Source organism: Microcebus murinus, chromosome 21, assembly GCF_040939455.1.
Source record: "Microcebus murinus isolate Inina chromosome 21, M.murinus_Inina_mat1.0, whole genome shotgun sequence".
Taxonomy (NCBI): domain Eukaryota; kingdom Metazoa; phylum Chordata; class Mammalia; order Primates; family Cheirogaleidae; genus Microcebus; species Microcebus murinus.
This window is the reverse complement of record NC_134124.1, coordinates 22319805-22344722: the sequence shown is the minus strand read 5'-3', so window position 1 is coordinate 22344722 and position 24918 is coordinate 22319805. Positions and strand designations below refer to the sequence as shown.

At 40.4% G+C, this 24918-nt stretch overlaps 1 protein-coding gene across 3 annotated transcripts in view; it reads left to right on the top strand.

Moving 5' to 3' along the window:
- CLINT1 (clathrin interactor 1) overlaps positions 1 to 4609 on the top strand; it is a 64061-nt gene extending 59452 nt beyond the window's left edge. For 2 of the 3 annotated variants that reach the window (XM_012781558.3, XM_012781559.3), the window contains 2 exons: positions 1387 to 1591; positions 2885 to 4609. In XM_012781558.3, the coding sequence (XP_012637012.1) occupies positions 1387 to 1591; positions 2885 to 3231 (552 nt within the window). In that variant the 3' untranslated portion in view covers positions 3232 to 4609. The remainder of the gene's footprint in view (positions 1 to 1386; positions 1592 to 2884) is intronic. The other variant, XM_012781560.3, reaches the window with a different exon arrangement.
- The last annotated feature ends 20309 nt before the right edge of the window (positions 4610 to 24918 follow it).

The following is a 24918-nucleotide window of genomic DNA, read 5'->3' as shown; positions in this document are numbered from 1 at the left end:
TCAGCTCTAGAGGGCAAGGCCTTCTCACCCATCTTCTAGTCACTGTAAAGCCAAGCATGGTGCCTTATTCAGAGGAGGGACATGCTAAAAATGTATTGAATTATAATAAATTGGTATTTAATAGTTTTTAAAATTGTTTTTTAAGAAAAAGAAATAGAGATACTGCTTCACCCATGTTAACCATTCACTCAGTAAAGTTTCTGGTCATGCCCTTAAAGAAATATCACTCATTGGTAGTCAACAGTCATTGCTGATATGGAAAATTGTTCTTTCAAATAGTAACTGTTCTTCCCCTTTCTGGGCCCACTCTATATTATAGAGACTCTTCTTTCAACTCTCCTTTTCATAAAGGAAAACAATTAAAATTGGAGTTTCTTCATTCACTTTTTTATTCTTAAGTCCTAATTACCTAGTATAGAATTTGAACAAGTTCAGGTTTGGAAAATATATGTCTCAGTTGTACCGGAAACTTGCTATTTTTGACTCAGGCTATTAAGAATATTTGTTGATGATGCTAATTACTGATTTTAATATGTAGATTCTCCTCTCTGAGGTGTTAGGATGAAGGAAGAGAAGAAAGAAGCAGAAAGGTGACTGCTTTGTATAACAGAAATTAGGCCTAACGTACAATTTAAGATTTATAAAGTCATTCTACTTTATTTGTGGTCTTAATTGTAACTATTGTGTTTCTTTGCATTGCTACATTTATACTTATTCTTCATGTTCCTATTCCTTTTTTCTGTCCTTTTCACAGTTATTCTTAATAACCACCAGGAACCTCTGCTTCTTTCTCCTGAATTTCTTTTTTCTCCTTAATTGGTCCATCAAGTTCTAGTATTGTTCACTTTAGGCAGAAGTGTACACAGAGCAGGGAAACGTCAATCAGAATGTGTGAACTATAATCTGCTATTTGATGGTTCGGCCTTTTTATAACATGAGAAGTCATATCCTGAATTTTGTTTTATAAGAATAAAATTCCACTTGTATTATCTCCTTAAAGCTGTACTAACCTGAAGGTGGTAGTTGCCCTGGGCATTTGCTAGGGATAGTGGCTTCTAGACTTTGGGTGGTGGGAGAATAACTGTTAGTGTAGACATGTTGTTGGTTTTTGTTTGTTTGTTTGTTTGTTTTTGTTTTTGGTTTTTGTTTTTTGTTTTACTATAATACACATCCAGGAATATGTTGTTGGTTTTTTCCACCTCAAACCTGATTGAAACTTTAGAGGAACCTCTCTGGGAAGCTTATGATTCAGAGTATTAAAGACTTTTGCATAGAACATTTGTGGTTCTTTTTGGTTTCAGAAGTTCATTACTGTGATTAAATTGCCATCTGATAAATCTTTATAGAACAGATGCTTAATTTTTAGAGCATTCTTCTATTTTTCAGCCTTTGCAAAATGTTAGCACAGTGCTGCAGAAGCCTAATCCTCTCTATAATCAGAATACAGATATGGTCCAGAAATCAGTCAACAAAACCCTGCCCTCTACTTGGTCTGACCCCAGTGTAAACATCAGCCTAGACAACTTACTACCTGGTATGCAGCCTTCCAAACCCCAGCAGCCATCACTTAATACGATGATTCAGCAACAGAGTAAGTTACCTCAAGAAGTCCCACTTTTTTGTGTACTTGTAATCTTTTGCCCTAATGCCAAGACTACAGACTATGAGATAAAATGCATGACATGAGCTATAACTAACAGTTAACTAGGATCTTTTCTCGTAATACTCACTTCATAGCCCTTCTGGCACGTTGAATTACTTTGTATTCTACTCTCGGCATGATAACATTTATTGTATTGTGAGTTTTGGGGCCCTGATTACTAAAATAAAAATATTTGCTACATAAATTTTTTTAAATATAGGCAAATATGAAGAAACAAAAATCATCTGAATTCCACAGGCTAGGGATAATTAATACATATTTATTTCAGTCTTTTCTAAGCATATTTTTAACACTTGACATCATTCTGTCTGTATTTTATTTCTTGCTATTCTCATTCAACATTAAATTATGAGGCCAGGTGAGGTGAGTCACTCCTGCAATCCTAGCACTTTGGGAGGCTGAGGTGGGAGGATTGCTTGAGGCCAGAGTTTGAGACCAGCCTGAACAAGAGTGAGACGCCATCTCTACTACAAATAGAAAAAATTAGCTGGACATGGTGGCATGCACCTGTGTCCCCGCTACTTGAGGGACTGAGGCAGAAAGATCACTTGAGCTCTCAGGAGTTTGAGGTTGCAGTGAGCTAGATTGTGCCACTGCACTCTAGCCCAGGTAACAAAGTGAGACTCTGTCTCAGGAAAAAAAGAAAAGAAATGAAAAAAAAACATTAAATTATTATCATTTTTCCTGTGTTGAGTATTCTTAGGAAAAAATGATTTTTAGATCTTCGTAGTTATCTATCATATTAGTGTGCTGTTCCTCTTGCCAATTATTTAAATTGTTTCCAGCCTTTAGTTGTTATAAATAACTTCAGGATTTTGCATAAACCTTTGTACTTAAGGGTTTTTTTTTTTCTTAATGTAATGTTCTAAAAACAGAGTAAGTCAAAAGATACAAACTTTTTAAAGGCTTTGATATACATTAGCTCTTGACAACTTGTTATGTAGGCTTTAACGATAGAATTCTTAAGAATATTTTAAACTGCCTCATGTTTTTCCCTTAGCCCACTCCCACTGCTTCTATATCTCTGGAAAACCAGGGGCCAAGAGCCACTGAATATTTCTCAAAAGTAACCAGTGCAAATTAATTGACTTCTCTTATGAAATGACTATAAAGGAATTTTGCTGGGGCTAAAGGTATTGATAGTCAGGAAGATTGTATTTGTTTTCTGCTTTATGAATCTAAGAATTCATTGTGGTAAAGTTGTCTGTTTTCTTCTGGTAGATATGCAACAGCCTATGAATGTGATGACTCAAAGTTTTGGCGCCGTGAACCTCAGTTCTCCATCAAACATGCTTCCTGTCCGGCCCCAAACTAACACTTTGATGGGGGGACCCATGCCTATGAGCATGCCCAATGTGATGACTGGCACCATGGGAATGGCCCCTCTTGGAAATACTCCGATGATGAACCAGAGCATGATGGGCATGAACATGAACATAGGGATGTCAGCTGCTGGGATGGGCTTGACAGGCACGATGGGAATGGGCATGCCCAACATAGCCATGACTTCTGGAACTGTGCAACCCAAGCAAGATGCCTTTGCAAATTTCGCCAACTTTAGCAAATAAGAGATTGTAAAGAAGCAGATTGAATGAAGAATTTTTAGCTGTGCAGATAGGTGATGTCGGGATGGAAAATGCTAATCAGCTCCCCTTTATCAATTAATTAAAATAAATCTACATAAAGAACCAAAAAGGCTGTTTTATAAAAGTGAAATATCTAGTATTTTAGAAGGCCAGGCAAGAGCGCTTCAGATGAGGCAGTCAGAATCTTTTTTTCCAGTGAGAATAGACCACAATGGGGTGGTGAGACCATTGAAAGCCTTTATAAATTGAAGAACCCATTTAATAACATAATTTGTGGGAAAACTGGAATAGGGCTGAATAAATGTGTTTGAATCTCTAATTTTATACTTTCTTTTCCTGAGGAACTTGATTTTTCTGTCCCTGAATCGCCTTGTCATAATTGGGTCTGTTCCTTTTACTACCACTCTTGAGTCCATATATAAAATCATTAAAGTTGGATGATCAGTTTTTTATAAAAATATATATTTTTGTCCAAAAAAGGCATACATATGTGATTATGGCTAAATCAAAGGTAACTGGAATGTATATATACTTTTGCTAATGTTCCAGCAACACTGCTATTATACTATCCAAATTTTTATTGTAACAAAATCTCTTTAAGCAATTGGTGATAGCTATGGGACTTTCCCCATGTCTTCTGCTATAATTATCCTGTGCAAAATGGAAAAAATATTTTTTTCAGGACTGCTCTATGGTTTCCTTTAAAAGAAAAAAAAAAACCTCAGTATTTTTGTTTGTTTTCAGCAGTCATTATTTACAATTTGCAGTGATCAACTTGGCAAGGCTTTCCTTCCGTGTTTATCCCTGTAGCCATCATTTAAGTCAGGAACAGTCAAAAAAGAAAAATATTTATTTTATTACTATTTCTTTTTTTGGTGTCTGAAAAGGTAAAAATCCATTAAAACCTTAAGTTAAATATAAATGCTAGAACTGAATGTTCACTTTTAGATTTTATACAGTATTTGTTTTGTTTTGGTTTTGAGTGTATATAATATGGCATTAGCAATATGGTTCCAATAGAGAGGAGTCAAATATATATTATTAAAGGAGACCTGTAGCAGTCAAAGATTTTATTGATTTAATGACAAATAAAGGAAATTAATTAAAATGTTTTTGTTTTTCTGCTGTAATTCTGCATTAAGCTCACATGAAAATCATGATTCTAGAGTTTGGAATGCAAAATTAATTGTCTCACCCTCAAGCTGGGAATATTTTTCAAAATAAATATTATAATATAGATATCAGATTATTACCTCCCCACTTTATGTTGAAAATTTTTTTATTAAATTGATAAAACTTTGTTTCCATTGTATTCATAATGTTCTGTTATACATAACATTAAAATGTTCATTAAAATCAATGTTGAGCTGCATTTTCTTTCATTCTGTTAGACATTTGAGACCATTTGGGGAAAAAATAATTATGATTTGGGCAAAGTAATTTTTATAAATAATTTAAAATTATTTAATGACTTCTCTATTCTTTCCCTATCATACTCTACTGTTAGGAATTAAAAATGAAGCAGCAAAGATAACCTGACCTGCTCCATTCTTGCTAATGTTCCATCTACAACATTTCTAATTAGGCAGAAATTCATGTACTTCAGCTAAGTGGTAATGAAAAGTGATTCATTTGCTGAATAAGAGATGAGAGGGAGTGTAATTAGCTGACTGCGGTTTTTAATCTTTCAACAATTCAATGTGTTTAAATTAGTTTCAAAGAATAGGAGCTTTCAAGTGTTGTTACTTCAGAGCAATCAAACCAACCTCTGGTGGCAGCATAGTAGAATATCTTTCCTGATATTTAAAACCTATAATCTTAAATAAATTTTTTCTTTAAATTAAGAAGGAAATCTCCACCTTCTCATATAAATATGGTTCTTAGAGGAAGTAAATATTTTGTATCTAAACCTGTGTTTAAACTTTTTTCTAAGATTTATCTCTAAAGCATTTTCTGTATCATGCTCCTTTCTACATTGTATCTCCTTTTTATTGAACCTCAACGTTACAGTTTGTTATCAGTATTTTTTGTTTCTGAGCCCATGAAAGAGAAAAACAGTGGCTTCACTAAGGGTCTGCCCAATTACGTGATTTGTCACTGAAGGAATTACTAAGTGATAACTTCGAAGAAAGGCAAGAATACCCCAAAATCGATTGAAGTTGACAAGAAAATACTCGTTCCCATCTACCTATCCTCTACCAGGGGTCCTCAAACTACAGCCCGCTCGTGGACCACATGGGGCCCACTGAGGACGTGTATCCGGCCCGCCAGGTGTGTTTTTGCCACCGCTGCCTGTCCTGCTTAGCAGCCGACTCATCCAGGGCCCACAGTGCGCATGTGTGGAACGTGCGCTGCACTCTCCAACGGTCTGAGGGACAGTGAACTGGCCCCCTGTTTAAAAAGTTTGAGGACCCCTGCGTCTACCCTTTACCCTTTTAAACCAGAGCCTTTCTGTTAGTATCTATTTTTTATCCTGCCCAGTATTGTAAGGGAAATGTTACCATTCTAGCAATTTACATCTGGTGAGTAAGCCTACATAGCCACTGCAGATTCATTTTTGTTTCCCTCTAGATTTTTTTTATTTTTACTTTTCTGATATCTTCAAGCACCGTAAATGTACACACTGTTCTTGTAGAGTACTTTGGTTAGATGTTTCCTTTTTTGTTTAAAATAAATTGCCTGAATGATACCCATAATACTATTGGTTTTGGGGTGGGGCCTATAGTATGTGTTGTATATATATATTTATAGATGTATATAGCCACTTATATGTGGAGGGAAGGGTTAATACTTTTTTCCCTCATATATTTATGAAACAGTAGTAGTATTTAGCAGATGAATTAAAGATTTACATTCTTTCTGAACTTCATGTTGTCTCATGAAGTCATGCATCATGGTGTAGTTGTCTGGCTGAGATATTAGGAAATAAAACTGAATCTGTGCTAAGCATGGAATGTACCTATTTTAAGTGGATTTCTGATAAAAACTGGCCATATTGGTTCAGCTCTCCTGGGAGACGGCATTGCATCGTGGAAAGAACACGTGCTTGGAAGCAGAGAGATGAAATCCCATTTCACTCACTCGCTGTGTGACCTTGATCCATTTCCCTATCTCTCTGGGCCCTAATATATTTTTTCTAAAATGAACTTGTCTTGAAATGTCGATAATTAAATAAAATTGATGAGTGAGATCCACTAGCACTGACACGTGCTTGCTATAAATGTTTCTTTGCCTCCCTTTTTTTAATGTAAATGCCTACGTAGCAACAACTTTCTTTGTACTATCACTGTGTGCTGAACACTTAACGTGAATATCATCTAATTGACACAGCAAGTTCAAGTACATATTCCTGTTTTATTCCTAAAAGCAGAGTATAGTTAAGAAGCCTGAAAGACTATTCCATTAAGTTGGTTTCTAATTGAAGACTTTATTATCTACATGAATTTAACTCGGCTTTCTTTTTTTTTTTAACTGTCAAGGAAATTGTAAATGAATTGTTTTGTGAATGTATTGACTCACTTCTACTTACTACATTAGTGCAGACATGAGGGGGAGAGCTAGTAAAGTGAGCTCTTGCTATAGGATTTGCCACACAAATAACTCTCATTAGAATGTTCTCAGCCTCTTCAAGCTGTACAGATCGCATTTTTTTTTTTTTATTGATTGGCTTCTTGCAGTTTTGTTGACTAAGGTCTTGCTATTCCTCTAATACCCAGATAAGCAATCAGATATAAAGACTTAAAAAAAAAATCCATAAAAGGGGATTTTTTGTTTACTTTCAACTCAGTAGGACCTTAATTCTTATGTGCCTTCCTTCTTTATTAACGGCAGCCTTGCTGATACTTGTTTCCCATAGACCTGAGCAGCTCTCGGACCCTTCTACACCGGGCTTGCTTTACCCCAGTGAGGGGGAATCAGCGCTTGGCTCATTCAGTGCCTAGCTTCCTGGGGATTTGGAAGGTATTTGAAGTCCTGATGGGCCAAAACGGCTTTCATTTCCTACTTTTTTTTAAAAAAGTCATTTTAAATAACTGAGTTCTGAACTATGAAATCCTACTTTTCCTTTCCATTTGATTTTTCTTAATCATGTATCTTGCAGTTGTGTTCTTTAAATACTCCAAGCACACTTTTCCCTATTTTGTAATGAGGTAAAAGAGTGTTTATAGTTGGGGTATGGAGCAGTTTGGCCCCAGGACCCTCTCTACCCCCTTAAGAGCTGAGAACCCCAAAGCACGTTTGTTTATGTGGGTTATATCTGTTGACATTTACTGTATGTGAAATGAAAACTGCAAAGCTTTAAAAATACTGATTTTACAATAACAAACCCATTACGTGTTAACATAAACTGCAACTTTATAAGCTATATTTTCCAAAATAAAAATTTTTGAGAAGAGTGGCATTGTTTTACATTTTTGCAAATCTTTTTAATACCTGGCTTAATAAAATATAGCTGGGCTCTCTTAATCTGCTTCTGCATTCAGTCTGCTGTGATCTGCTATTTTGGTGAAAGTTTACGAAACAAGTCCGGCCTCAGAGATAGGAGTTTGGAAAAGGTGGACCCTGCAGCTTCAGGGAGTGGGTCTCAGGGATCCTCAGTGGTCCTCAGACTGTACTTGGCAACTGTAGCTATAAAGAATTATCAGGTGAGATTATTCCCTCGTATACTATGTATCCATTTGCCTGATTTATTCTTATTATAAAGTGATCTTCTTGAGTTACAGAGAACTTAGTTTAGCCTTTCACCAGTCAGGAGCAAAACGCCTGTCATATGAGATTGCTCTCTGAATGCTGGACATTAAAAATTACTGACACCATAGCCTTTGCTCAGTTTTTGAGGTTATGTCTTCCAATACACAGTGCATATCCAGTAGCTTTTATAATTATGAAGAGTAAGTTGCTTACCCACTTTGGGTTTTTGAGGAAAAAAAATAGACTGAGAGACTGGCTGTTTGGTGAGTTGTCAGTCTTTTAAACCTCCATTTCCGATCTTCGAGAAGACAGAGCAAAATGGGTCAAACCTAAAGGCCTCTGACCTGTTCTCAAGGGGGCAGCTTTGCATACTTTGTGTTCACTGGCAGATAGTTCACAGAAGGATATGACCGTAGGTAAAAATAGTGCATCCACGTTCATAGTGTTCCTTATTAATCCTAGATGAGTCTGATCCCGAAGATTGGAGGAATATTCTAGCAAGGTTTCCATCCAGTTCGCAGATTGGCAATACGAACAAGCTCTGGGCGGCGCACCTTATATACATCAACAGACTTCCTGGCCTAGGAAAGACCTCCGTGTGGTAGATACAGAACAGGAGAGTCAGAAGCAGAATAGCCAAAAGAAGCTTTGGGAAGATTGTTTTGCAGGTTCCCCGAAACAGAGACTGTTGGTTTCCAGTGACTGATTGCCAGGGCCAGCTTTCAGTCAGTCCATTTGGCGGGGTTTTTGTCATGGAAAGAGGAAGGAGATTTCAGACAGAATTCCTCATCTCAGAAGTGCTTTGTTTGGAAACCAGTAGGTAAGAGTAGGCACAATTAACATTTGTTAATGAAGTGTTGAAGATGTGATTGTTTCTGGCAATTTAGAAACCAGTTTTATTAAACTGTATTTTCTTTTTTTAAATGCAGCTGAAATATGGATAGTGGACTGAGCTGCAGTGTTCGCAGATTTCTTTTTCACGATAATTCTGCTTTTCATTTATAAAAATTCAATCGAGGAAAACAATATCAAAAGTGTCATGGTCATTGTATTGATACCCCAAACCTTCCCAGCTAGGAAGTGAGATTGCAATGTGACAATATTAATGATGGGGCGCTAGACCAGAGAGGACCCCACTAGCTCAGGTTATGTGTTACGATAACTGCAACAGAAACTTACCTGTAAATTCACCACGTTGCAAGTGTGGGCAAGTGTTGAGTGTTTCGGAGGAGATGGTCAAGGTGCTGTTTATTAAAGAATAGGAGCGGCCTAATTTGCATAGTCACTTGGGAAGTCCTCTCCCAGCAGGGAGCTTTTACACAGATATCTGAAGAATGATGAGAAGGAGGCAGCCATGCTAAGCGAGAGGAAGGGTCATTCGGCCATGGAGAACTACACACATGAAGACTCCACGTGGAGAAAGAACCACCACAAGTTTAGTGGGTGTGACTGGAGCTTCACATAGAAGGAGTAGACTTGGGGAGACAGGAAAGGACCATGCTACAATTGGTGTTTAGGATGCTGAGAATCAGTAATTGCTTCACTTTCTTGAAAAGTTCCTGGGAGGGGACTATCACCACCAGAAATGGAATATTCTCAAGGCTCCGATTGCTTTCCTTGCCATGGTTGTCACACAGGGCTCGTCACATTTGGACTTTAAGAAACTGGAGTGGAAAATTGTATGGCAATGGTTTGGTATTTACTGTTGAAGCCGAAATGCAGTAATAGTTATATGTGAAAGATATAAATCGTTTGTATATCAAGGGGCCATTTATAAATGTAAATTGCATATTTTAATGGTTTTGTTTTTGGTTTTTTTTGGTTTTTTTTTGAGACAGAGTCTCACTTCGTTGTCTAGGCTAGAGTGAGTGCTGTGACATCAGCCTAGTTCACAGCAACCTCAATCTCCTGGTCTCAAGCAATCCTGCTGCCTCAGCCTCCTGAGTAGCTGGGACTACAGGCATGCGCCACCATGCCCGGCTAATTTTTTGTATATATATTTTTAGTTGGTCAATTAATTTCTTTCTATTTTTAGTAGAGACAGGGTCTCAGGCTGGTTTCGAACTCCTGACCTTGAGCAATCCGCCCGCCTCAGCCTCCCAGAGTGCTAGGATTACAGGCGTGAGCCACCGCGCCCGGCTTAAATTGAATATTTTAAACAGTAATAACTTGCCATTGCATGTTACAGCTTACACAGTGGATTCACGGTCGTTTCATCCCTGATCTTCGCAATAACCCTAAGCTAAGAAGGCAAGACAGTTATTAGCCCCTTGTTACAGATGAAGAAACTGAGGCTCTGAGACATCGAGGTCATTAGGAAGGCCGAGTCTCCCAGGACAGGGCCTTACAATCCAAATTCGGTTTCCTCCCACTATTCCTCATTACCCCTCAAAGAACATTTCAGACCTTTGACTTTAGAGTTTGCCATACAGGTAGGGTGTCAGCTTTTGCTTGTGTATCCCTGAGCTCTGACCACAGTTGACCCCAGACACTATGCAATGCTCCGCCCATAGCAGACAGCTAGTAATGGTTGTTAACTAATACTAACATTTTGAAATGTTTATGTAATCTATTTGCATTGTCTAAAGGTCAACAGCAGGAGATAAGCCACAGAGCAAATCAAAACTGATCTCTTCTGAAGGGGAAACCTTTTTGTTTGTTTTGTAGAAGTGGTGATAAAACTTAGCATACAACATTAGCCAAATCTTGAAAGCAGAAAAATCCAGCAGATTTGGAGTAAGTGTGACACAAAGGCACCTCAAGGGATCAAAAGCTGTGTTAAGAGCAAGCCGAAGGCTAACGGTGGGTTGCAAGGTTGAGGAATCCGTTTCCCAAAGCACACTGACTGCTCCGTTTTCTGAAGACTGCCTGCTCTTGACAATTCTTCATTTGCTCCTGCGATTCTTGTGCTCAAGAAGTAGAATTGAGATTCCCAACCACCCCTGAAAGCCGAAATGGAATTGCTAGATTTAAGGCGCTCTTAAGGGATTATCTGAATTGACATCTTCAAAATAAGGTTTTAAAGGACATTTGGAGATACCTGGCATTTTGAAAATTCTTCTTTGATTGCCAATAGTTGAACTTCTTTATTTTTGACGAGGGAAAAAAAATAAGATATTTACTGGAAAATACAAAATGAGATTTGAGGCATAGGTTACACAAAGAACCATTTTTCAAGTCCTCTTTTACAGGAAAGTAATAAAATTAAAGAAATATTATTAAGGTGCCTTAATTTTAATTAATTTACTAGGTTTATCAGTCTTGTCCTTTAGACCTAATTCCTGCAATGAGCCAAGGAAAGGACACTGCAGCTGAAAATGTGTTAGTCAAAAACCTTACATATACTTTTAATTCCTCCAGTGTGGAAATATATGTATGTGTGTCTCTATACATACGGTATCTGCCTATATATAAAAATATACAATAAAGGTTGGCTCTTAAATATTGTCTCTTCACCCAATTTTTCAGAAGTCCCTAGAGTTCTCAGATATGAATGATAAAAAGGGTGGCATAAGGTACCGCTTTAGTAATTAACTGGTTCTTTAATAAGGCCTCAATTACTTTGTTTCATGATAAGGAAAAAAAAAATATGTTCCAAGACACAGTTACATTCGACATCTGGGAACCTCCTAACAGCTGGCTACCTAATGAATATGCATCTGCTTAAGAGGCTGTAGACCATTAATAAACCAATAGATGTAAAGCAGAAACAATCTTTGTCAGCTTCAAATGAGATTGGACGCAATGTGCTGTGAAGTGTCACTGTCACATTGAATTGAGTTTGGGAGGTTAACAATCAACTGTTAGCTCCTCTTGTCTTTGTATCTCTTCGCTTGTGCCAACACTCTTCCCAAACTGGTGGCCACATTTCCGAGGTGCAACCTCTTTTTCCTGAGTGCCTGATTTGGGGCTTACAGTGTCTGCGTTTCCAAAATGTCTTCCCTTCTGTTTGACTAAGCCTCATGTTCACTGAGGCTCCTTAAAACAAAGGAGTCATCTCCAGATGGGAAAGTCAGGATCAAGATGGATGTCCAGAGAATTAGAGAACGAAACTTCTCAGGAGGAAACGTCTGTGTTTTCAGGAAATTTGGGAACATTATTTATTGGGTCTTTCTGAGGAAACTTGTCATTTCTCGTGTGGGGAGCCACGCTGGTGTTGATGACCATTCTGAATGGGACCCCTGGAGGAACAATGCACCCATCTAACTGTGGCGTGATTATGACCAGTGTCTTGGCTGAGACATCTCGAGGGACATATTCATAGGATCCTTGTTGGAGATTACATCCTACGTGGGAGAAGATTAGACCTAGAAGAGCCCTCACTTTCACAACTAGGCACATACCCGTCACTGCTCTCATCAAAGTGCTCACAGATATGTTTGGGGAGAATTTTAAGAGTAAGAAGCCAGACTGGAAATTCAAACCTCAGGGAGTTCATTCAACTACCTTCTGTATGTTACCTGGTTTATCCTTTGAAATTGTGATAAAATACACATACTGTATTTTAAGTGTATAATGTGGTAAATGTATGCAAATAAATGTGCTAAAATAACATACAATTTACCATTTTAACCATTTCTAAGCATGCACTTCAGTGGCATTAATACATTCACATCACTGCCATCCATCTCCAGAACTTTTCTTAAAAAACCATTTTTTCCATCATACTTGTATTGAAAATGATCCGAGTTCTATTGTCTGCCTGAGTAAGTAAGGCATTGGAATTCCTTCAAATAAATGTCCCTGCACCTGCTAAGGATTAAAGAATATTATTGCACATCCAAGTATATGATTTCCTCCTGGATTGTTGTGCAGAATAATGTCATGTTTACATGAATGATACAATCCTTTCTTCCCTACAAAACCACTTACCTCTGTCATGAGCCAATCCATCATTTTAAGATTTTGGTGTTTGGCCTTCCATCTGTAATACAAGCATATTAGAAAAGGTGGGAGCTGTGGTGGTAATTTTTTACATAGTTTTGGGAGGAAATGGATCATACATATCTACAAGTATGAAATGATCTCTGTGTAAGGAATTCAAGGTGATGTTTTATTTAACAAAGGAGTCACTCAAAACTGAGGCTCACGTGCTTTCACAAATGTATCTGATGCCATGGGTTCTTCCAGAGACAACCAGAATTCCCAGCTTGTGATAGAGCATCACATTTATTATAAATTGCTTTCCTTTTGTGGGGAGTAGGTGGGCCTTAATTCCCATTTTTTAAACTTATTCCCATAATGTGCATTTTTGTTTATTTTCCAGCCATGAAATAAGAAAACAAATTGAAAAGAATGAAGTCTAAGGTCTTACTGGACTTTGCTCTTGAGAAGGCCAAGAGGAAATAATGCAATCTGATTAAAGGCCCTATATCAAGGTAAGGAGAACAGAAGTCAAAAATGAGCCAAATCATGATTCTTCAAGAATTAAAAGTAGAATTACCATATGATCCAGCAATTCCACTTCTGGGTGTATACCCAAAAGAATTGAAAGCAGGGACTTGGACAGATATGTGTACACCCTCATTCCTTAATACTAGAGAATCACTAATACACCCCTTTCACTTAGATTCATGGTTTGGATCCATTTTGGTTGGTAAAGAAGGAAAGAACCACCATAGTCCCTCAGTATCCATGGGGGGTGGGGTGGTTCTAGGACCCCTTGCAGGTTCTAAAACCCACAGATGTTCAAGTCCCTGATAGAAAATGGCATGGTCTATGCATAAAACCTACACACATCCTCCTGTGTACTTTAAATCATCTCTAGATCACTTACGATACCTAACACAGTGTAAATGCTATGTAAATAGTTGTTATACTGTATTTTTATTGTTATATTTTTATTGTTCTTTTTTTTCCTGAATATTTTCAATCTGTGGTGGGTTGAATCTGTAGTTGCAGAACACACAGATATGGAGGGCCAATTGTATTTATTTGAATTTAATGGGACTTCATTCACCAAAGTAGTTATTCATTAATATAAGGGCCTGCTTATATTTAACCTTTTCTTGTCTCATTTGAAAAGGATGTTCTTAACACACCTCTGAGACATAATTCAGCTTGTGCTTGGAATTGGGTATATGTTGGTCCCCACAGGTATAAAAAGAAGTCCCAAGAGCCTACCAGACAAAGGGTCTAGGAAGGGAAGGGGCACCCTTTGCCAGAACACTGTTTAGTTCACAATTAGCAGGTTATAGGGGCTCTTTCTGGTGTTTTCCCTTAGTGACCCAGGCAGAACGATACTTTTCTACATACTTGAGCAACGCACACATCGGATTTATTGTTTGGGCTAGGTTGCTCTTCCAAAGAACTTAGCATCCCTGGGACAATGAGGAAATTTATGAATATTTTAAAGTTCCATCAACACATCACGAAGGTGCTAAAACAGATTGGAAATACATAAAACATCGCTGTTGCCACTTGCAGACCATGACAGTGGCAGGAACGAAGTAAGGGATGAGAAATTGCTCTCTCTGCAGTTTCTCACTTACCTGGACACATGCTCACAGCAAAATGCACACAAGTTCGTGTCGTAGTCTGATGGCAAGCAAGTGCCCACATTCGTAAAATGACAATAACAAAAATGATGGTGACATAATGATGCCATCTCCCATTTTTTTTCCCCTCTTGCTTACCCACCACTCTCACCACACCCAGCCTCCCTATCTCTTTCCCCCCAGCTGCCTTCCCCACTCACTCACTTGAAAAGGACACACAGCAGAAAATAACTGGTACAACTTGGGGAAGAACAAGCTTTTACTTGTTGGAGACCCTCCTGTCCATTTGCGAATGTCATTTTCTCAGAGAGACCTTCCCTGTGGCTCACTCACAGACAGCTGCCCCAAACAGCTTCTATCCCAGTCTCCTGCTTCTTTTTATTTCTCATGGCTCTTTGCATTATCTAAAGTTCTTATTTAAATTTTGTTTCCTTGTGGATGGCCTGTCCAATACAATGTAAAGGCCATGAGAGTGGGGAACTTGGGTGTCCTGTTCATCCAGCGTCTCTGGTGCCTGGAACAGTGCCTGATTCTAGAAGGGGCTTAGTAAAATCGGTGTTGATGGAACAAATACCCTGAAATATATAAGACACAGATAGGGGCCGAAAAAATTACAGGATTTAGAACTGGAAGGAACCCTAGAGAGAGTTACTCAGTGGATTTTGATATTTGTAAGGATATTCGAGGAGATAATACAGGTAATCAACATAGTATCTGGTAAGCCTTCAATAAATGGTAGACATTATGTTTTTTAAGTTTTAGTATTGTTAGCCAGCAAAATGACCTGGCTTCTAGGATTTGACGATATTCTTTCCCAGACCAACAAAAGGATTGAGTTCTTCTTACCTCACCCCAATCCCAGAAATAAAATTCTACTCCCAGGCTGAAAACTGTCCCCCCTTGCCACCTGCCACAATAGTCCCAGCATCTCTGTGCATTATTAGCACTGCAGGGTTAGAGCTACGATCCACAGATTATTTTGAGAATATTGGGTGAACAATCCCTGCAGAATTGGCCTCAGCTCTCTTTGTTCACATTGTTCGCTTTGAAGACCTTAACACAGCGCTGACAAATCAATAAGCAGGGAAGCTGCTGACCCAGTAGGGGTCTCCTTCCGAGTCTCTCCTGGGAGGCTCGCCTCACTCCAACGCACTGATAAGTAGTGAAGCACCCACCTCTGTCTGCAAATTAAGGCCCTTGGAAGTAATCAAGGAATACCAAGTTGAGCTTGCCGTGGATTTTCCATCCGGACTGTCATTAGATGAAACGAAAGTACACATTCCAGGTTTGCGTAATGAGCGAGCCTCAAGTTAGGTTTGCTGTGATAAGATTATCAGTCATTGTACAAATTAATTATTCAGGAAAGCACTTTTTGCAGTGGGTTTTCATTTAAGTTTTGCCCCTTGATGTATGTATATAAAAATGACTAATCCATTGGACACTGCCATTGTGCCTGTGCATCTATCACTATCGGGCCTTTTTTCGTAATTGGTTTATTAATTATAGCATCTTAATGATCTGTTTAAAATAAATAAACCATTTGCACCATTTCAAAGGTATTTTGTGAGGCTCAGCTGATATTAAAATAGCACCAGCTTTATGTGCTTTTTCAGCAAGTGACCTAATTAGTTAATAAAGTAATTGAATATTAAAAAGGATGTTGCAAGTGATTAAAATTTAAGAGCCTTCAGAATGTTATTAAAGCTATAAATCATACATCACTGTTTTAATTTGCATAGCTACAGAATTACTAATGGTCCCACGTGCACAGGGGGCTTGGCAATTAGTCCTTTAACAAAATGTTGGTGATGTTGAGGTACCGAATTCTTTCAACCTCTTTTGATAGCTACATAGAAACCTGCTTTTGCCAAATTAAATATCTAACTGTTGAAATTGCTGCTTGCTCCGTGTGACAGGTATATACATTTCCCCATCCAACAAATATTTATGAAAACCTGCTGCGTCCAGATACTATGCTGGGTGTTGGGTATAACGATGAGCAAAACAGACACAGTCCTAACGGAAGTGACGTCCTAGAGTTGGACAGAGATGCTTATCATGTAGTTCCCCAATTCATGGAGAACTCCAAAAGGTGATAAGGGGCTATGAAGGAAAAGAATAAGATGCTCTAAGAGGATTCTGCTGGCAAAATCTGACCTAGTTGGCTAGATCAGCAACTGAACACTTAATTCCAGGGGAAGGAACAGGGATTTTACCCAGTAGGCCATGGAGGACTCTTGTTCAAGTAGGACATGTTAGATGAATCTGCCAGTGGTGTATAGGAAGAACTGGGTGAAGTGGTTGGTTGTTTACCCAACAGCCATCATGCCTTCTGGGTATGAGATTCCTAATGTTCTTTGGCTATAGGGCTAGTGCTGTCAGCCAAACAGGCATGAATGGTGAAGAGTCTAAACCAGTTGTTGTAATCCTGTTCCCCTTTGCCTCTGATTGGTGGAAGGTGGATGTGTTCTGAGGAACTCTAGGAGGCTTTCTGGAAGAATGTTTCTTCCTGGTTAAAAAAAAAAAGATACACAAGGAGAAAACACTCTTTTCCTTCGTGTCTTTGGGTGTCATCAAGAGTGGATGCTTGGAGCTATAGCAGCTATATTGAGACCATGAGGGAGGAAGGTAAAACTAACAAACAAAACACCACACACGGGCCGGGCGCTGTGGCTCACGCCTGTAATCCTAGCTCTTGGGAGGCCGAGGCGGGCGGATTGCTCAAGGTCAGGAGTTCAAAACCAGCCTGAGCAAGAGCGAGACCCCATCTCTACTATAAATAGAAAGAAATTAATTGGCCAACTGATATATATATATAAAAAATTAGCCGGGCATGGTGGCGCATGCCTGTAGTCCCAGCTACCTGGGAGGCTGAGGCAGAAGGATCACTCAAGCCCAGGAGTTTGAGGTTGCTGTGAGCTAGGCTGACGCCACGGCACTCACTCTAGCCTGGGCAACAAAGCGAGACTCTGTCTCAAAAAAAAAAAAAACACCACACACACACACACACGTCCCTAAACCTGAACCCTGATATTGTTTGGTTGCTGAACCAACTATGAAAACTTTGGATGTCTTAAATGAAATAATAAGTTTTAATTGGGTACTCTGTGACTTGAAACATAAAGCATCTTAATTGAACCCAATGGGTCCAAAAATGAAGACACTAGAAGCAAAAAGATAAATTAAGAAGCTAATATAACTCTAGGCGAACAGTAATAAAATGTTCAGTTATGGGGGGGTAGAATAGGAAGAACGGAAAATAAAGTCACAAGCAGAGCTGAGGCATGGTGGACACAGAATCAACAGAATTTGTCATCTTTTTAGCTATCCAGGTAATAGTAACCATCATTCATTGAACATTTCCTATGTGCCATGCAATATTCGAAGTGCTTTTCATGCAGTATCTCATATAATCATTTCAACAGCTCTATGAAGTACTATTAGTTGTGACCACAATTGGACTGTTAGAGTTGTGGCTTGATACCCCAATTCTAAACCCCAACAGCCTCTCCCACCACCAGAGGACAAAAGCAGTTGAGTGTCTTTATAGTCCTCAGATTCCCTAAGACAGCTGCTGTCAAGAGTACTGTTTCCAACATCTTTGCTTCACAGCACACATGGAAACTGATATTTTAAATTACACACTGGGATACATTGGAAGGGATTTGGGGTATCTGTATGGGACTTGGCAAAGCCTTCATTATTCTTCATATTCTATAAGAAAATAAAGTTCAAAATTTCAGGACGACATTAAATACTAAATTTTTACAAAATCCCCAAACAAGAACGTCTTCGGTTTTTAATGAGAAATTTGCATTTGCATTTATGAACATAGCTTTTTAATATCAAGTCTTATGCTTGAAATAGCAATTCCCGATCAGACTTTTAAAAATCCCATCAAGATTTTTTAACAACAGTCTCTTCAAGTTCTTGATAGTCATCACTAATGATCAACTTTGTTCACACAAGTGATATGAAAAAATTAAAAGTGTCTTTGAAACCATTCCAAGTTTTACATCTGAGTCACATTTAAAAAGAACTGGATAGTTCTTCCTTTTCTTTCATTGACAATTGCAATGTTGTAATTTCTTGCAAACGTGTGAATGATTTTCAAATCTTACGCAACTTTCTCAAAGTATTTCAAAATAATGACAATGTTTTAATTCGTGGTCTACTCACGCATGGTACAGTGACTACTAATCACAGCCAGTTTGGACACCACAAAAAGGACATGTCAGTCACAACCAGCTGCAAGAATCCAATATATGCGAAGGCAGATTCAGTGCTGTGCCTACCAAGAACCCTGCCCCTCGTTGGTGCTGCTGAACTTCCAACCGGCTCTTCTTTGGCCTGGTGCTGAGCTTTTTGCAGGAACACGCAGCCTGTACAATTGCACAGGGCCCCACACTTGGAAGGACTCCGTGCTCAGTTTAATATTCTGATGCTGCCATCTTGAAATCAATTCTTAATAATTTTTGAACAAAGGGCCTTGCATTTTCCCTTTTTACTGGGTCCTGAAATGTATGTAGCTGATCCTGGCATCTTGGACAACTGGAACACGAACTCCTTCGGTAGGTCCCCTGTACCCTTGCTCATGATGGACAGTGGCACGTGCTACCACTGGCATCTGAGACACGAAACAACTTCTTAGCAGCTGCACTCAACTCATTGACATGGAACATAACAATGTGGAAGTCACTGGGCCCATCAGTTTTGATGTTCACGGGACCGTGGGCCACACCTTTGTGCTTTGCTCCATTTGGTCACTCTTGATGGCCCCTGAGGAAGCTGTTGATGTTTGTGGCTGGAAGTGACTGATGCAGAGGTTCCAGCTGCCCTGAGAGCTGAGGCATCAATAACATAACTCAGGGTGCCATGGCTTACCACTTGGGCAGTGTAGGGTGTACCCTCAAGCATGTCCCTTTCTGGTGAGATCTCTGGGACCTCTAGGATAGGTCAACCAGGTCCTGGCTAAAGTGTGTTTCAAAATGAAGAGTAAGTATTGGATTTTGGATGTCTACTCCATACAAGAGAGGTTGGTATGAGGGATGACCATGGAGTGTTATATGTGGGGACTGAAACAGAAGGTAGAACTAGATGGAAACGTTCACAATCCTGGGCTCCTCGACCAGCATGTGAGGTTTAAAAGTTTCTCCCAACCATTTTTTGAGTTGGGCTTTTTGTATCATTCTTGGTTTGGTATCGTAACTTCACTCTGGTCTCTATTACAATGGCATATATAGATGTGTGTCTAGATATGTTTTTACCTACTTTATTTAAATATAAGTAAAAACAGTGCTAAGCCAGTAAAGACAAATGACTCCCAGAGGAGGGGCAGGCAGCTCCTGCCAAAACACTTTTTGTGGTGCAACAGACATGCTTAGATTGGCTCTGGGGCCAGAGGAGGGGACAGGAGAGAGGAGACTGGGCCAAGGCACAGTTGGACCTGTGGCAATAGTAGAGAAGAGGCCACAGCACCAGGTCTCAGAGTCCTCCCACAGAATACCAAATTAACTCGCCACTTTTCAGACTCAGAGGCAAAGATCACAAGTATGTGTGTGTCAGTCTTAGAACAAAGCCATACCGACAGAATCCTAATGGATTATTTTTCAGTAGACACTATGTTTATACCATTTTACATAAACACACACACAACTCTCCCTAATTACACAATCTTACAGTTCCAGCAAGTATCGTGCTATAAGAACATTGTAGATGTCAATGTCGTGCAGTCCTTTAGACGCTCGTCACCGTGTGTGTGTGTGTGTGTGTGTGTGTGTGTGTGTGTGTGTGTGTCGCGCGTGCGCAGCAGTCACCGTGGTCCTTGTGGTTAAAGTAGTCATCGGGTTTGCCAGCAATGGAAGAAAAGCTGTAACTACTTTCCTGCTGCTTAACATTTTGATTTTTACAGTCTGAGAAAGTCTTCTGGCTCTTATAAAATAGCCGGGTCCTCTTGCTACCAATTAGTGGCTTTCCAAAGACGATGAGAAAGCTAGAAAAGTGGGATAACCCAAGCGGCAACGAAATGACAGGAGTGGCTGCTGGGAGAATCCACAAGGTAAGGGAGACACGAGAAGGGAGGCGTCGCCAATTCACCTCCTGGCCCTCCTACAGCCCAGACGACTCTGTGTGTCCACGTCGCCAAAATGTTCTGTTCCGCTTTGTGGAATATTTGAGCCCAGGTCCGTGTAAAAGGCAAAGCTCCTGGCGGGGGGCTCATCTCTGGGCCCGGGGGAGGGGAGGGAGGACGTGTTGGAGCTCACGTTCACAGAGATCTCGTATACACCCGCTGCGGCTCGCCCTCAAATGGGGCTGCACACCCAATCACGGGCACACAGAGAGGATTGGGAGCCGTCCATCGTTCAACTTAGATTTTAAAAATACACCAGCACTTTTACAACTCTGCTTTGGCATTGCATTTTTTTTTTTTTTTTTACTGTATTGGAAACCTAAAATAATGGAAGTGGCTAGGCTCTCTGTCAATCTCGAGGAGGCCCGAGTGTGGTGTGTGTTTTCACGTGTATCTGTCCTCCCATGCACATTTTCGAAACTGGGTTGGATGTAACAAGTTCTAGTAATCAGATAATACATTTTTATTACCAACAGCGCTATTGGTTCTATCTTGATCTCCGTAAGGAACTGGCCGGCGGGCACTGGCTCATGACTGGAGGGGAAGGAAGTTGTTGTGCAGCGCGAACACAGCTGCTTTGCATGTTTGTGCTTTGTTTATCATAAAACCGGTGATAATGATGGTAAGAAGCACCTTGTTAATGATAGTGCCAGTGGAGAGTGTGAACAAAAGCCATGGCTGTTGAGCAAAAGCTAGATGTAAATTAAACTCTAGATTTGTTCAGAGTTTAGGTTTTATTGCCACATATTTAAGGCTATTAGAAAGGCCCTTGGTGTTGAAATTCCTGCAAGAATAATAATTTCATCAAGTGTGAATCTCCCCAGTCACGGATCCCAACTCTTCCCACTAAAGCAGGTGTTTTATGATACTGTTTTTGCCGATGGTACCAAACTGCATGCATGTTTTAGAGCACATGCAGATTCTATACATGCAACGTTTATTAACACAGTAAGTACATTGATCGCTGTGGCATAGGATCTATTTGCAGATGACACGAAGACAAAACACTTTCATTTCAACAGCCATATATATTTATTTTAATGTGGACTTTCTATTCAGGGCAAATTTACCGATTTTCCATTGATGGTAGTGATACACAGCTTCCTTTTAAGTGTAAATTTAAAAGTGAGTCAATTTATAGAATGATATTGAACACATAAAAATGCACTGGTCTTCTTGGGCAAAAATCGTGACGGTCCTGTGTAAATGACCCAAGTTTTGGAAACAATAAGCTGTGGGATAATAGGAAAGAAGATGTAGGGTTGGGTTTCTGATGGTGATGATAGCTACGCAGCCACCCTGGTGACCAGTGCCACACACGTGTAAGCTGCAGCCTGACGCCCGAGGAGCGCATCTTCCACGTGACACTAATTGGCCCACACAGGAGAGAAACCGTGACCCTTCCCTCATTAGCCACATGCTCAGACCAGCTGAGCTAGCTCGCGCTGGGTCACTGGGGTCCCATGTAGGAAATTACCATTCCAGTGCCCCGTGGCCCCCTCATAACCCCAACTAATGAATGTCCCGTGGAGCCTAATGTTGTTCCTGGGGGAGCACACAGCTCTCCCAGCAGTGGAGAACTTGATGACATTCGGAAGTTTTAACCCATGGAGAGCCAACTGAGGACGCCTGGAGAACTCAGGAAGCCTAGGAACAATCTTTCAAACACCTGTGTGCTGGGGAAAAAAAAAAGGAGGAAAACAACATTCCGCTCCGTCCATTTGTTTGCCAGGTCCAGTCTCAGGACACAGACTGGAAGCCCAGGGACGTTAAGAAAGCCGCTGGCGATGCACAGCAAGTTCACCAAGCGTAAATGACATTGACTTGGCTTGCTGTGTGGGCCAAGCACTTTCCATCAACAAAACTAGGAGGCAGGTGGTATCATGCCTATTTTAGAGATCAGAAAGCCAAGGCTCAGATGTAAGTAGTAAAAAGAACCAAGGATCCTCCCAGGATTGCCATATTCTGGAAATTAACACATCAAGTTAAAGGGCAATTTTATACGATGGACAGCTTGCCTAACCTTTTGGCATGTGCCTGTTTTTAGATCTCAGGAGAGAGACTACAGGCCTTCAAGTGATCTTCATTTTCTGTAGCTTTGGCACCTCCATAGTTTAGCCTTGAGAGGAGTTTCTTTAATTAGTTGAATGTGTAGATAAGGCCAAGAGAAAGCTTCCTTCCCAAGCACCGGGCAATATTGGAAAGAAAGGGATGGTGACTTTTCTCAATGCATACTGGAGAGCTGGAATGACCACTAGTTACCCCATCTTCTTTCTAATGAGGCTAATGGATCAATATCCCCTTCCAGGGCCAGACTAACTAGTGGGCAAAATACCTCCTAGCATTCACGTGGCAGCTACTTTTCCCAGAGCCGCAGCTGGCCTGCTGCCCCTGGGGGTACCCACCTCCCTGGTTCTCTCTACAAGCCACCAAGCCCTGTGTGCATGTGTCCACTCCCACCCAGCCAAAGGACAGTGTGAGTCAGAAGAGATTAGACACTTGAAGCAAACCACCAAGCCGCATCTTAATTCTGATTTCTGATGAGTTTAAGGGGACAGACAGCTCAGCTTTACCCTCAAGATTTCCTGGTTAATGCCTGAGAAATTTAATATTTTTAAGGCGCAGTCAGCTAGCAATAAATGTAAGAGTCAAGGGAGAGCCAGATAGAATTCTGAATCCACCCTGGATTAGAAGAGAGATGTTGGCAAATTACTTAACCTCTTTGAGCTGTCGTTCTCCCTTATATATATAGCAGGGATAAAAATCTTCCTCTCATAGTAGTATCTGAACACAGTAATTCAAGTAATATTCTTAGCTTAGGGCTGAAATGTTCAGAATGGCAGTATTTCTTATTGCATGATCTATCCTCTGCCCCTTCACAAGGCCTGATTGAGTGAAATGTGGTATAAGTTGCCAAGGACCAAAAAGACGTGAGATAAAGCTTTCTATTACAACTTTATTTTCAGTTATTCATTTCGAGACTAGTGGTCAGTTATTATTTCACAAATGGTATTCCTCTTCACCATAGACTGCTGGAGAATTATGCTTGAGCTGGGGAGGGAAGGACTTCGGAAGGCCTTGACATGACGCGCAAGGAGACTGGCTAGCTCTGCCCACCCCACCCCTTCTGTCCCCAGCGTCCCAGCCTGAGACAACAGGCTTGTCTGTTACAAACCTTCCCCTCACTCTCGAGCATATTCACTTAAACAGTCTTGGAGTGGAGGCTCCACTGTGGTCATAGAGTCCTAAGACAGCTGCAACCCTTCTCCCAAATGGGCTTTCGGGCATCAACGCTGGGGGGAACTGAACTATTTCGAAGTTGCTGAGAAACAAGGGCTTCAAGATGGTTTTCTTGGGGCGACCCCTCGCCAGCAGGTGGGAAGAGGCTGGACGGAGTTAACAGCATTCTGAGAAGAAACGGGGAGCCCCATGATGTGAGAATGGAGACAGACTCCCTTAAACAGCAGACACTGGGAAATCTCTCTCTTCTGCACCCTCCCCAGCACATTCCCTACCTGAATGCCACCGGTCAGCCTTCCTGGGCTTCAAACTAGGTAAATTCAGTATTGAAAAAAGAAGCGTGTCTATTGCCGTTTAGGCTGATTACAGCTTGTTTTTACTTGATTAACTCAGCCCAGACTGGTGAGCATTTAAGGATAAATTGCAGCAGTAACTGGAGACCTGGAGCCTCAGGTCCTTCTGGGACCTCTCATTAGGCAGTTTTCTTTAACCCACTGCCACCTAGTGGTCACTGAGCAGACTGAAGGAGAGAACTCCTTGCCACTCCTATCCAGGAAGCACAGGAAATAGGAAAAGAGGGATATAGACATCTTTTTTTAAATTTATTTTATTTTTTGAGACAGAGTCTCACTCTGTTGCCCTGGCTAGAGTGCTGTGGCGTCAGCCTGGCTCACAGCAACCTCAATCTCCTGGGCTCAAGCGATCCTCTTGCCTCAGCCTCCCGAGTAGCTGGGACTACAGGCATGTGCCACCATGCCCGACTAATTTTTTCTATATATTTTTAGTTGGCCAATTAATTTCTTTCTATTTTTAGTAGAGATGGGGGTCTCGCTCTTGCTCAGGATGGTTTCGAACTCCTGACCTTGAGCGATCCACCGGCCTGGGCCTCCCAGAGTGCTAGGATTACAGGCATGAGCCACCACGCCCGGCCAGACAGCGTGTCTTATTCCACTGTCCTCCACTCCCCTGCCAATATCTGTCACTGTACATTTAAAATGTCAAGCTAGCTGACTCTTCAGCCTTTATTTTGATTAATGAGGGCATTCTCATTTCATCAGAAGTCTCGGAGATAGAAAACAAGCAAGGACCAGACCTAGAGCGTGTGGGTCCTTC